Raw genomic sequence first — 13,353 nt, 5'->3', positions numbered from 1 at the left:
ATTTTTTCTTATTTATATATAATTTGTTTTATAGTTTTTTTTATTTTGTAGGATGATTCTTATATTCTTTTTTTTATATATATATAGTATATTGTAGCTATTATAAGCTTGCGGGGCCGGCCTTAGTCTTGGTTATATATATTGGGTTATAATATTATTTTAAATAGAATAAATTATTATAATATTCGTATATATAATTTATTACTAAGTTTAATCTTAATATTAACTTATTTTTTTATTTATTAAATAACTAATTTTAAATTTATTAAATTATATAAGGGATTGCTATTATATTTATTTAAAACGAGGGAATAAGAGTTTTATTTATTTATTTAAAATAAGTAATTATTATTATATAATAGGTTATTTATTTTATTATTAACTAACTCTATAAAAAAAATAACTAGCTTAACTTAATTATTAATAAAGAGAATATTATATGTTTAGTAATAAAAAAAAGTTCTTAGTATTAAAATAATAATAACTAGGACTAAACGTATAATACTTTAAAAAGTAACTAAACTTCTATTTAGTTACGTAGATATTCTAATACGTAACTTACTTTAGTTACGTATGAGGATATATTTTAAAATACCTTATTTTTTTATACGAACTTAAGAAGATTATTATAGAATAGAATCACTTTTTTAATTATTAATTTATTACTAAGATCTATATATATATCCCCCTAGTCCGTCTAATACTTAGTTTATTATTAACGAGGCTTTTTTTTATTTACGATTCTAAGTAATTAAAGTTTAAGATTAATAATTATAAGCAGCTATTAAATTTTATTTATTATAAACTTTAATTTAGGTAGTTAAATTATAACTTTTATATCGTTTTTTAAATAAAAAACGGTTTTATTAAACGTTATATTATATATAATAATAATTTTTTAAAAGCGAGGGATTTAGATTTTATATATATTATAAGCGTTTATTATGTATTTTATAAAGTATTTAATATACCCCCTTTATTTTATTTTAAAACGTTTTTTATTAATTTTTTTTATAATCCCTTTTTAAAGAGTATGCTTAATAGCTATATATATACGTTTATTCTTAATAAGGACGTAAATCGTAGGTAAGCCTCGGTATATTTATTAGTTATTATTATTTAAAATAGTAATTAAATTAGACTTTTTTAATTTAAATTAGTAAAAGCTATTTAATATGTTATTTAGGGCTAATATTATATAAATAGGCTATTACTAATATAGTTTTTATTTATAAGTTATTTAGTAGCTTAGTTATAAATATTATATTAATCGCTTTATTTATAATTTCTTAGTTAGCTTGTTCCTTATTTTTATTTAGCTTTTTTTATATATAAAAGGGTAGTTTTTAGTTTAATTTTAAGTTTTTTTTATTTAAGTTTAGAAACGAGTCTTATTATTAATTACGATTATTATATATTTTATATTTTATTAAATTTTATAAATAATAAGACTTTTTTAGGTACGTACTTATTATTTAAATAAGTATAAGATTTTAAATATTATATCGTAGGTTTTTATAACTCTTAAAAAAACGAAGATTTTATTTAAGTATTTATTTTTAATTAGTATAAGTTATTTATTTTATTTATATATAGGTAAGTAATTAAAGAGGTCCTAGGTAATTTTAAAATATAGCTTAGTTACTCTTTGTTTTAAAGTACGTTTTAAAATAACTTATTTTATATAAGTAGTTATATAGTATTAGTATTTTTAAGTAATTTAGTTCTTTAATCCTTACCCCCCCGAGCAACTAATATAAGTTTTTTAAATATTATTAATATAAAATATTTAGATTAAAAAGTACTAGAGCTATATTAAATTTATTTATTTACTTTTTTAATTAATATAAGGGACGAGGTATATACTAATTATAAATAAAAAAATTACGTTTATTAATAAAAAGAGATTTCTAAATAGTAAATAAGATAAATAGGGTTTATATTTTAAAAAAAGTTAAGTTGATTTTTTTTAACGAGCTATTTTATTATAATATTCTTAAATAGGTTATTAAAATAAAAAAGTATAGTTAAAATTAAAATACTAAATACCTATTTTTTTAAAAATAGGGCTTTTAATATAACGTTAATATAAAAAATTCTTAATAAAATTAATATTATAAAGGGTTAAGTTTTTTAGTTTTAAGTTCTTTTATTTTTATAAAAACGTTTTAAATAATTTTTTATTTTATAAGCGAGTATAAAATAGGATACTGTTTTAGAATTTATATTCTTAGTTTTATTATATTATTAAATTAATTTAAGTTTTAAAAATAACTAGTTATTAACGAGGTAGATTGCGTTATAATTATTTATAATTATATATTAAAAAAAAAGGTATAGGTTTATAAAAAAGGATAAAAAAGATAATAGAATTAGTATTTTTATTATTTATTATATTTAACTTTAATAATAGAGCAATATTAATAATTATAGTTACGATATTTAAGGGGTAAAACGCTTTAGAATCCTATTTTTTTACTAATTTTCTTAGTTTATTTAGCTTTTTTTATTTTTTTTTAATTATTATTATTAGATTTACTAGGGGCTTTTACTTATATTTATTTTTTTTTAGGTAAGGTCGGTATAAAAATCAGTATATTTATTAGTATTTAAATAAGTAATTATTTTATTAATTTTGGTTTTATTTAGTTAAATATGTTTTTTATTTCGTTTTTTTTAATAAGGGCGAACTTTATTTTTATATATTTAATTAGTTTTTTAATAGTAGGTCTTTTTATAAAAGTAGTTCGTAAACGAGTTAGGTTTTATTTTACTTTATTTAGAGGAGTTTAAATAACTTATTAATATTATAAAAATTATAAGGTTTTATTTATAACTTTTGTTATATATTACCTTTTATATAAAAAAGTTATTAAATATCTTAGCGTAATAGCTTATATTAGGTACTACTTTGCCCCTTTATTTTATTTTTTATAATATTAATAAGCTCTTAGTTAAATTAATTTAAAGTAAAATAGCGAGCGGTTATATAAAAAAAGGATTTAAAAACGAAAGTCTTTTAAATTTTAAATAGTTAGAGCTATATTATATAATAATAAGCTAAATAGAAATCCTTAATTTAAATAATAAAATTAATATTAGAGTTTGTTTTATTTATAATTATATTAAATTCTTTTTAAGCAATTATAAACGAATTTAAGTTATTTAGAGTATATTTTTACTTAAGAACTTTAATTATTATACGAAGTAAGTAGTTAAGTAAATTAATAAGTTCTTTTTTTATATTTTTTTAGGATATTTTAGATAACGGAGTTAGTAATTTAATAATTTATTAACTTATATAATCTTTTTTTTTATAACTAAGAGATTATTTTAAATATTATTTATTAAATAAAAGAGGTATATTTTTTAAAAAAGACGTACTTAGTTAGTTATAATTAACTTAGGTTTTATAAAAAGAAAAAGCTATTTTACGAGGCCGTTTTATTATATTAAATCGTTCTTAGTATTATTTTTTTAATACTTTTTATTAAGTATAATAATTAAGTTATTAGTTATACTTAGCTATAGCCGCTTTATAAGCTTATTTTTAAGTAATATTTCGTATTTTAATATATTCTTTAATAAATAAAATAGATTTAATAAAAAAATAAAGGATTTAAGAGTAATTTTATATTATTTAGGTTAAGTAGGTCCTAGACGTCTTTTAAATAAGCTTCTATTTATAGAGCGAGGTACTATTTTAATTAGTTTCGTTAATAATTAAGCTTATATTTAATTATTTTAAAAGCTTTTTAAAAAATATAATTATTTAAAAACAGGGTTTTATAAATATAATAGGGGTTAAAATTAAGTATAAAAAAAATATAATAAATTATAGTTCTTAAAAAGTAATTTTTTAATAAAAAGTTTAGTAGTTTAAGTTAGAGCTAGGTTTATAATTATTATATAATTTTAAATAGGGGTATTAACGTTAAATATAAAGAACGGTTATTTATTAAAAATAAGAAATAGGTACGAGGTTTGCCCTAAAATAGAGAGTATAAGCGAGTATAGACCTCGGGTAATTATATAACTAAGGTCACGTAATATGCGGTAAGGCCATGGATGGTTGAAGCCATCACGACAGCTACTAATGAGGAGCTTTAAGAGCAATGAGGCAAAAGACTGATTCGAAGTGATGTCATGTCCACCGGTTCGTAAGACCAGCGAACCAACCCCTTCTCCAACTAACCCTCCAACTGATGAGCCACGTAGATCTCGCGAACATTAGTCATGTTCACACCCACAAGCTTCCAAGCCATGACACCCTTCTCAATATCACGATCCTCGTGATCGAGCAGGACATAGCTCATGACAGGATCCGTGAAATTCGCCTCCTGACGAAAGTAGTAATCCTGCTTATTCTCGATGAAGGTCTGCTCGTTGCTGGCGTAACGCTCGTGCTTGCGAAAGGTATCGACGAGCGTCTGGTCGAAGAAGAGCTGGCCCGCGTGTGTGGCGACGTTGTCCTGGATGGTGCCGTTGGCGAGGCGCTCGGTGCCCGGGACGTGGGTCATGATGTGGATATGCGGAGTGCGGCCGGAGTAGTGGCCCGGCAGGTTGGTGCCGAACCAGACGGCGCCGTTGGCGTTTGTCTTGCGGAGGCCGCGGTGGAAAGTCTTGTCTGCGTTGGAGGGGTCGGCTTCGCCTGCGCCATTGGCCTTGGAGACGACGCCTGAGTAGATACCGGTGGAGTTGGTGTCTGTTGCGGTGGAGGTTAGTTGGCTGTTAAGAATTTTGGGGATAGGAGGGGGTATGGACTTACGCCAGACTTCAACCCATATGTCGGGGACGGGCTGGCAGGTCTCGGTGTCGATGATCTGGAGGTCGAGGTACATGGGAATGCCAGACTGGCCATCGGTCAGGTCGAAGCGGTCAAGCTCTCCCTCGACGTCTGTCGATGATGTCAGCAAACTCTGGTGGAAGGAACGAATCGGGTAAGTATGGGGGACATACAGAAAGGTCCCTCAGTAGTCTCGATGCTGAGAACGCAGCCATCGTCACGAGTAGCGAAGATGTCGGCATCAGGAGTGTGCCAGTTGACGCTGTCATCAGTGATCTCATGGTCAGTTCTGAGAACAGAGTCGATATCACGCATGGTGATGCCCATGCGACGAAGGGAGTTGGCAAGCTGAGCTCGGCGATAGGCAGCCTCGTCAATGTAGCCGCGCTTCTCGAGCTGGATGTTGCAGTGTGCAAGGTTCATGGCGTTGTCGAGAGAGTACTCCTGGCGAGCGGCGATCTCGAAGGCTTGGTTGATAGTTCCATGAGCAGAGCAGGGGCGGATGAGGGTGAGCATGCCGTAGCAGACCAGGAAGCCGAAGAAGTAGGCCATGATGACGTTGATGGTAAGCTCGAAATAGCTGACGATGTGTCTGTTGAACATCATTTCACGATGATGGGTCTCCTCGGTGATGATGCGATAGTTGGAAGCAGGGTAAGGTGCAACTTGGCCCTCTTCGTCCTCATAGAAGACACGCACACTGCGAGGAAGAGAATTCTCCCCAGCTAGATATTTCATTTCAGAATATTTCTTTAATGTCTGTTCAGTTCAGGAAGACAGGGTAGCGCGCTCGAAATATTCGCCATCCCAATAAAAGACACGAGCTTGCTGTTCAAATTGAACAGCAATAATTTCGTCAGAAAATAAAGACATACCAGCAACGATGCGAATACTCTGCACGTTCATTGTGAGCAACTTCTGATGATCGGCAATGAGCTTGGGTGTTGTGTCGGTACAAAGGTTCTGCTGCGGAAGCAAAGATCGTGGAGAGTGCTTTGCCAAAGAAGCAAGTGAGAGTGTGGGCGAAGAAAAGATTTCTTTTCTTGCAAGAGAAATTCGAGAAGATAAGTGGGGGACAGTGAGGTAGGTAGGGCTTGAAGATGGAATACTCGTCGTATTCACCTTTGGCGAGGAGTGCCTAAGGTGGTTGAGCAGGTGAGCAGTGAATATTCACGGGATGCTTCAAAGGTGAAGTGTGGAAATGCCTGTCACGTGAGAGGGTCTTGAAGGAAAGGATGGTGTATCATGACTCCAGCAGCTTGATTATCCCCTTCTGCATAAGGCAGTGTCTTCCAATTATCTAGGCTAAGTGATCTGTTAAAAGGCATGAGCTCAGCAGACAGCTGGTTCCCTCCTCCTCAGATCATCCTGCATAAGTTCTATCAGTCTTGCCATGGCATCTGTATAGCATCGTTATTTCCAACTCCTCAAACGCCTCATCTTGTATCAAGTCAACCCATAACGTCCTCACTTCTCACTCCAGCCCAGTCTCCTTCCACCACTTGAACCGATAACACACAAGCCTCGCATCAACCTCCCTCTCAAACCTCTCTCTCCACCCCTCAGGCATCTCTCCGTAAAACCTCACAACCTCCAACCCCTTCAACGCCGCCAACACCCCAAAGAACTCATCGTGCTTCTTCTCCGTCAACTTGGCCTCCCACCCTTTCGGGTTCGGAGGCCCCGGTCTCGGCTCCCAATCAATAACAAGCTCCGCCAAGCCCTCCGCCCGCCGCGCCACCTCGGCGAAGATGGCCAGCCACCGGTTCCAATTGGGATACTCCATAGCGATGAGAACGTACAGCCGGCGCAGGCGCTCGAAGCGAAGGGTGCCGTGGACGGCGAAGCCGATGCGCCGGTCGCCGTAGCCATGGGAGTGCACGCGCATGATGGCGTCGGCGTGGACAGGTTGGTGGAGCTCGCGGTAGACGCGCTTACAGGTCAACATGAGCGGCGGTAGAGGTTTCTTGTATTCCCCTTGCTCAAAGTAGACGTGCAACGGCCGGACTGTGTCGCCGAAATCGTCGTGATCGAATGAGAGGTAGTACTCGTAGATCTTTTCACGGATTTCCCACGGGAGGCTGAATAGGCCTGAGCCATTCTGTTCTAAGGATGCGCTCATGATGATTCTGCGTCTTTAGTCGTATGCATGTGATGGTGCTATCGTCATGTTAGATCGGGTAAATCGGAAGGGTCGGGAGACGGCGGCTGGGTGTAAGGGTGGTGGGCCCACGTACATTCTTTGTTGGCTTCCATGCACCACAAACTGTAATACCTGATCACTTAGACCACAATTGACTTTTCTTCCGACTGTTTGGAATGACTGAATTGGAAATTCGTTTCTTCAAAAGCAAACGTCTGCCTGTTTACACGCCGCTGCTGCCTGCTCGTTGGTGCATGTTTGTTTCTGCGGGAACGTCTCACGACGTCGGCCCAGTGGGGTTTGGCTTAATTTTGCCCCGCTTCCCGGCTGTTTAGACCGAAAAACACGCGCTTCTTCGGGTTTAAGGTGCTGACAAGCGGGGTTCCCCCCCTTCGGCTCCGTCGGCCGTCGTCCGGTGCGGGTCCCCCGGTTATTGCCCCGTTCGTCCACCGAGAGACGGATAAGATGTACCTACCTGCCTTGGGAGCGCACTCATTTCTTTGCATGATGTGGAAGATTACATGAACTCGTAATATCAAAGCTCGCATGTAGATATGGTGTTCAAAGCGGTGACCTTTGATTTTCTACACAATATTCCCAATAATCCCTTCCGGCGCAATCTCCCCTCTCCCGGGCGGCCCCAGCTTCATCTCCTCCACAGCCTTGACCCACTCCTCCATGGTATTCACATTCGTCAACCACCACTCGCAACCCGCCGGCGCATCAACCATCAACCCGTCAAGCTCCCTCGCCGTCTCCTCGGGCCGCGGATGGCCCCGCGCAACACGCTCCGCCAGACGCGACAGCGCAGGCGGCGCCCAAATCGCCAGCAGCGGCTCGCATACCCCCTCCGCGGTGCGGAAGCACGTCACGGGCACGGCGTCGCGCTTGACGAAGAGGTGGAAGAAGGCCTCTGCCGGGATCAGCGGGTAATCGCACGCCAATACCACCCAGTACGCCCATGCGTCGTAGCGGTATGCTGCGAGGAGTCCCGCGGCGGGGCCACTACTGCCGGCAGCAGGAATCTTTGCGTCCGGGTTTGCGGGGTGGTGATGGTCGCGTAGAATCTGGATTCTCGGCAGTGGTGTCTTGCAGTCCTCCACTTCGGCAGACTGGTTGGCAGCCCGCGACAATAGATCGTCAAGGAACTCGTCTGTCTCGGACTCCTGCGCCAGCGAGATGAAGATCGTCTGCGGCTCCGGGAAGATGGTGCGTAGCAGTTGCAGCTGCCGCCGGTACAAGGGTGTTCCGTCGGGCATCCGGAGAAGGTGTTTGGGTGTGCCCATTCGGGTCGATTTGCCGCCCGCTAGCAGGAGGGGTCTCATTGCTGGTAGTCCCATGGTTCTTATTGTGATGATGACTGTTCTCTCTTGTCTCGCTTGATCTACTATCTGAAAGGGTGGTTGACGACAGGGCAGTCAGTACAGAACCTACTGCTCAAGGCGATATGATGCGAATCAAACGTAGGTAGACCTCGATGAGAACGGGTGCACGGCATTGAGCTCGAGGTGATACCTTGAGTGAGTAAGCCGCGCGTCTGAACGCTTCCCACATCGTGTACGACACGATGTTGTTCACGAGCGTCATGATTACGGCATGGCGCAGCTGGGGGCTAGTGTAACAATCGACAAAGAACCGATCTACCCGTTGATCTATCCGCCCTCTATCCGCTCAGGCGTTTCCCATCTGGGCGTCGTGCATATCATCTACCTAGCCCAACCCAACCTCTCCACATCCTATGTTCCTGTGTCCCCCATGTTGCCATTGTGCCATGGGGGAAAAGAGAGAGGTCTTTACTTTGTCCCCCCCTGTCTCACTTCCCCTCGAAATCCTCCCGATGTGGAACATAATCATCACCAATAAGAACAATCATCACAGCATCAACCCCGATTTCCCATTGTACCATTCAATGAGCGTCTCCAGGATGCCATTGGTCTCCAAACCAACCAACATCCCACCACAACCGCAACCGCAACCACACCCACAACCACCTATCCACGAACCATCACGACCAATTCGAACCACAATCCGCGACTTCTCCTCACAATGGTTCCTCATCCCCCAAGGAACAGCAATAACAGCCACAGTCCTCCACCAACTAGACTACCGCTTCCCAGGCCTCACAACAATAGCCTACACCCTCTGGGCAACCTCCATCCTCCTCCTCATACTCATGCTAACCCTCTACGCCGCCCGCCTAACCCTCCACCCAAACCACACCATCCACGCCCTGAGACACGACGACGCAGAACTCGCAGGCCTCTCCAGCATCTCCGTAACCTTCACCTCCGTAACCCAAACAGCCTCCCTCGCCCTCGCCCCCGGCGGCACCCAGGGCTCGCCATGGACCGCAACAGTCCACGTCCTATGGTGGATCTCCCTCGCCCTCGCAACAACAACAATCCTCATCCTCCCCTTCATCTTCATCAAAGTCCACCCGCCGGGCGTATCTCACCTCTCACCCTCGACACAACTAGCAGTCACCGCAGCCCTCACAGCCGCAGCAGCAGGCGGAACCCTCTGCGCCTCCCCCGCAAACCTCCCCGGCGCCCAACAACTCCCCATCATCGTCGTATCCTACCTCCTCATCGGCATGGGCCTGCCCCTGGCCTTCGCCCTAGACGTGTTATTCTGGGCGCGCCTGCTGGGCAACGATGAGCCGCCCAAGGAGAAGGCCTTTCAGGATATGATCCTCTGCGGGCCCTGGGGCCAGGCGAGCTACGCGCTGCAGATACTCGGACAGGCCGTCGTCGGCGGTAGCTTCGCGTCGTATACCGGTACTGACGCCCTTCTCTCCGCAGACGCCGCTGCCGCTCCGGTAGGCTATGCCAGCATCTTCGCGGGCCTCGTGGCCTGGGGCCTGGGGACGTACTGGTGGCTCTTTGCTCTCTTAGGCGTCTTTCGCGCCTTCTTCGAGGGCGGCGGCTGGAAACCAAACAGAATACCGTATTCTCTTGCTGGATGGGCCATGGTTTTCCCTTGGGTGAGTTCTGCACCCATCCGTTTTCCTTGAATCGGCTCAGAAGGGGATTTTCTAATGTTATAGGGCGTCTACACCAATGCGGCACTCCAGCTGGGTAAGATTTTCGGGTCGCGGGCTTTCAAGGTGTGGTCTACTTGCTTGGCCGTCTTGCTGGTCCTGGTCTGGCTCTGGAATTTCGGGTTGACGGTGAAGATGCTGTTGGATAAGTTTAAGGCTAGGAGATAAGTGATTTTCTTCTACACTAGCAAGTTATATCCAAGCTTTCAGACGTAATTCGGAGATCAGGAATAGAAACGAGCTGCACTGATTTTTTATGAGGAACCCTACACTCAAAACTAATAATTGTATATTGCAGGATTCGACCTGGTCATAGTCTGGTCCCAATGGTCAATCGCCCATACTTGCCTTACTTTGAAAGCCAAATTCTAAGCTTCGCTCCCCGCCTTTGCTATCACGATCAAGGCCATTCCCGAGTAGCCTCCCAGACGTAGTTTCGGAATTCTTATCAGAAATTGGTTAAGTTGACCATGACACAAGACGTTTTCTCCATTGTTTATTTATCGGTTTCGCAATGAGACGAAAGGACCCCTTCCTATAAACGAAATCCATACCCCAAGGCATCACTATAGACTTATACTCGCTCCCAGGCTAAACAAAAATTAGACTGCAGGACCAGGCAACCAACGGCAACCCCAAATCCGTGACTACACTATATCCTATATGGACGTTGTAAGTCTATCAGAAGACAACCGCCAGTCAACGGTACATGTAGCCTCACCGACACTGAACGTCTATGAGATACGCGAGAATGGGTAACCCCAGTACTCGCGGAAGTAATTGGGACCTGCGCGTATGACCGCTACATCTTTCCATCTACATCACGTCACTTGCGACCAGCATTGAATGAGACCACGTAAACGCAACAAGGCCTGTTCTCTGGAAAAGAAACCTTTTTGTTCATCTTGTGTATGACTGGAGCAAAAGTAGACCTCCGCAACTCTTTTAGCGTGCAAATGCAAGAGCCAAACGAACAGAATGCCGCAAATATAGAGGAGTACCAAGTCTTCCCGCCCTAAAGACTCCGAATTACCCCCTCGCCCCACGTGCCAAGCCCAAACTCCGTCAAGGTAGCAAGAATCACAGACCCAGAACTTTCCCAAATCAAATTAGGGGTATGATGCTGTCCATCTATGGCGCGGAAACCTCGAATTAACGCCTCTCAAGTGAACCCCTTATTGCTGTGCTTGCATGTTCGTTGTGTGGTGTTGTCGTCAAATTTCAAAATAGGAAATACGCTGTGCGGGTGTGTACCAAGGTGTGTGGGTTCGACGGACCCTTCAGGGTAATGCAGCAACGCTGCCCGCCAGAAGTGCGTAGTTGGCGAGCTTGAGGGACAAGACTCGCGATCGAGGGTAGTCGGGGCTGATGATCATGCGGCCGTCCTTATTGAATCCAACTTCGCCGAATGACTCGCTCAACTGCTCAAACTTGGCGTTTGGCCGGACTCGATTCAGCTCTGCCAGGATGTTGTCACTCCAGACACCGGAACACCAGCCGTCTCTCAGGACAAAGTAGGGATTCAAGGGAGGGACGGGAGAGTCTGGCACTGGTTAGCAAGGACGGGATCTAAAAAGAAAGAAAGAAAAAAAAAATGCGAGACATGACTTACCCAAGTCCACGAAGCGAATCCGCAGGTAGTCCAGAGTCTTGAGAGTCGACATGGAGTGAATGCCTGCCAACACAAGCATCTCGAATGAATGGATAAAGTTCATGTCCTGAATTCCGCTTCCAGAATCGTGGAACTGAGGTACAGGGCGACAGCAATTCTTGACCGTCAGGTCAATCGTCTTGAGCCGTGTCGTTCTTGAATCCGATCTCATCGCCGCCATGTTGAAGAAATTCTTGCAAACACGGCCAGTGTAGGCCAAATGCTCTAACGCCGGAGTTGCCTCGGCCAGCTTCGTGCAGAAGTGAACCTGGTTAGAAACCTTCATGTAAAACGGAGGGCACGTGAGCTCTCGCCGGTAGTCGCTTTCCAAGCATAAGTTGAGGTAAGTGAGATTTGTGGGAAGTTTAGGTAGAATGCTGGCCATGCTCAGGTAACTCTTGGACTTGGGCTTGCTGTAGGAGCCGTGCCACTCGTTGAGGTTTGGAAGAGATGCGAGGAAGGCTGAGAAATCCGAGTCTTCGCGCATCAAGTTCCACTGGCCTTTAGTGACCAAGGTCCGAACCGAATGAAGGGTCGGCAGATGCCAGCCAGCGGGCCGCTTATGCCAACTGTGCTGTACCTTTGGTGCCTTCTTTCTTTCTCCTCCCTCGATAGTCAGGACGCAAACGTCAGGAAGCGCCATCGAGACAAAGGTGAAGGCCTCTTCGAGGCTGCAGTTGTTGGCGGGGAGGGTATAGGTCGCGTTTGTCAATCCATCCATTGTTACCGTGGGAAGAGCAAGAGTAGTGCTCAACGCCAACGGACCGTACTTGGGCTGGAAGACTGGGAACCAAATCTCAATGTGCTTGACGTAGTGCCGGAGGTGGTTGTGTTCGCTAAAGTACATCATGGCCAGCTCTAGCGATTCGATGGTGGCCTTAATCTTGATATGACGGTACAGGCGCTCCTGAATGAGGATTCTCCAGACGGGACTGACGAGAGCAAGTTCCGACAACTCTCTACGTCGGGAATGGCGAAGTGCGGTTCCCCAACTCTTGGTCACACTCTGCATGCCTACCGAGCTCTTGGAGTTTGTGGATACTCGGTATCCGAAAAGGTGATCGAGAATGCATTCGTGAATCTCGGCCGGTAAGTCATTCAAATTCAGGGAGGGCGTGACCTCGGGGGTCTCGTGAGTATAGGAATGAGTGGTGATGCCTGGGCCTCCGTAGGCATCGACGTCGTCGGCCATCGGAGTGCAGCAATCCGAGTTCCGTTGATCGGGGTGTAAAAAGGGCGTGCTGCTTGGACGAGTCGGGGGCACGAAGTCATTGCTCTTTGCCTGCTCGAGGGGTGGGCTTGATGGGCCGGGTGATACTGGGTTGGATGAGGTATTGAGTATGGTTGATAGGATGGAGGCGGAGGCTGTCATAATCGAGGTCAACTCTTCAGTGGCGTTGGCGTTGGCATGATAGTCGTCTCGCGACTGTCGCCTATCGGTACCGGAGGGGTCTCGATCTCGGGGGACGTTCGTGACGTTGGCGTCGTCGTCGGTTGAAGGAAAGGACTGTTCGACGCAAACGGACATGGTCGTCGGGTCGGAGTGGACGGTTCTTTGGGTCGAAAAACTAAGATTTTCGGAGAGGGGAGGATTGAAGCCGTTCCTAGATCATGGCCAGACGGTCTCTCCAAAGGGGGGGGACGGGAAGCGGCGGCGACGGCGGCGATAGCGGGATTGCTGATCAAGCGGAAGGGAAAAAAGGCGAAGGGAGATTGGCTCTGGGCTGCTTTGA

At 42.8% G+C, this 13,353-nt stretch overlaps 5 protein-coding genes across 5 annotated transcripts; 1 reads left to right on the top strand and 4 right to left on the bottom strand.

Moving 5' to 3' along the window:
- Positions 1-4,190: 4,190 nt before the first annotated feature.
- Positions 4,191-5,692, bottom strand: N0V96_000174 (uncharacterized protein; the record flags this gene model as incomplete). The annotated part of the gene is made up of 4 exons (XM_053191683.2): positions 4,191-4,705; positions 4,769-4,897; positions 4,960-5,511; positions 5,662-5,692. The coding sequence occupies 4 exons, from the start codon at positions 5,690-5,692 to the stop codon at positions 4,191-4,193; spliced, it is 1,227 nt and encodes a 408-aa protein (XP_053050767.2).
- A 568-nt stretch (positions 5,693-6,260) lies between these two features.
- Positions 6,261-6,908, bottom strand: N0V96_000173 (uncharacterized protein; the record flags this gene model as incomplete). Its single annotated transcript, XM_053191684.2, has 1 exon — positions 6,261-6,908. One exon carries the CDS (start codon positions 6,906-6,908, stop codon positions 6,261-6,263), a length of 648 nt encoding a protein of 215 aa, XP_053050768.2.
- A 605-nt stretch (positions 6,909-7,513) lies between these two features.
- N0V96_000172 (uncharacterized protein) lies at positions 7,514-8,254 on the bottom strand (the record flags this gene model as incomplete). Its single annotated transcript, XM_053191685.2, has 1 exon — positions 7,514-8,254. The coding sequence occupies one exon, from the start codon at positions 8,252-8,254 to the stop codon at positions 7,514-7,516; it is 741 nt and encodes a 246-aa protein (XP_053050769.2).
- Positions 8,255-9,102: 848 nt separating this feature from the next.
- N0V96_000171 (uncharacterized protein) lies at positions 9,103-10,137 on the top strand (the record flags this gene model as incomplete). Its single annotated transcript, XM_053191686.2, has 2 exons — positions 9,103-9,912; positions 9,976-10,137. 2 exons carry the CDS (start codon positions 9,103-9,105, stop codon positions 10,135-10,137), a joined length of 972 nt encoding a protein of 323 aa, XP_053050770.2.
- A 1,112-nt stretch (positions 10,138-11,249) lies between these two features.
- On the bottom strand, positions 11,250-13,148 carry N0V96_000170 (uncharacterized protein; the record flags this gene model as incomplete). Its single annotated transcript, XM_053191687.2, has 2 exons — positions 11,250-11,512; positions 11,582-13,148. 2 exons carry the CDS (start codon positions 13,146-13,148, stop codon positions 11,250-11,252), a joined length of 1,830 nt encoding a protein of 609 aa, XP_053050771.2.
- Positions 13,149-13,353: the final 205 nt, after the last annotated feature.

This window comes from Colletotrichum fioriniae (assembly GCF_027942845.1).
Source record: "Colletotrichum fioriniae strain IMI 355084 chromosome Unknown scaffold_1, whole genome shotgun sequence".
NCBI classification, from domain to species: domain Eukaryota; kingdom Fungi; phylum Ascomycota; class Sordariomycetes; order Glomerellales; family Glomerellaceae; genus Colletotrichum; species Colletotrichum fioriniae.
Note: the sequence above shows the minus strand (reverse complement) of the source record. Positions and strands in the feature narration are given on the sequence as shown.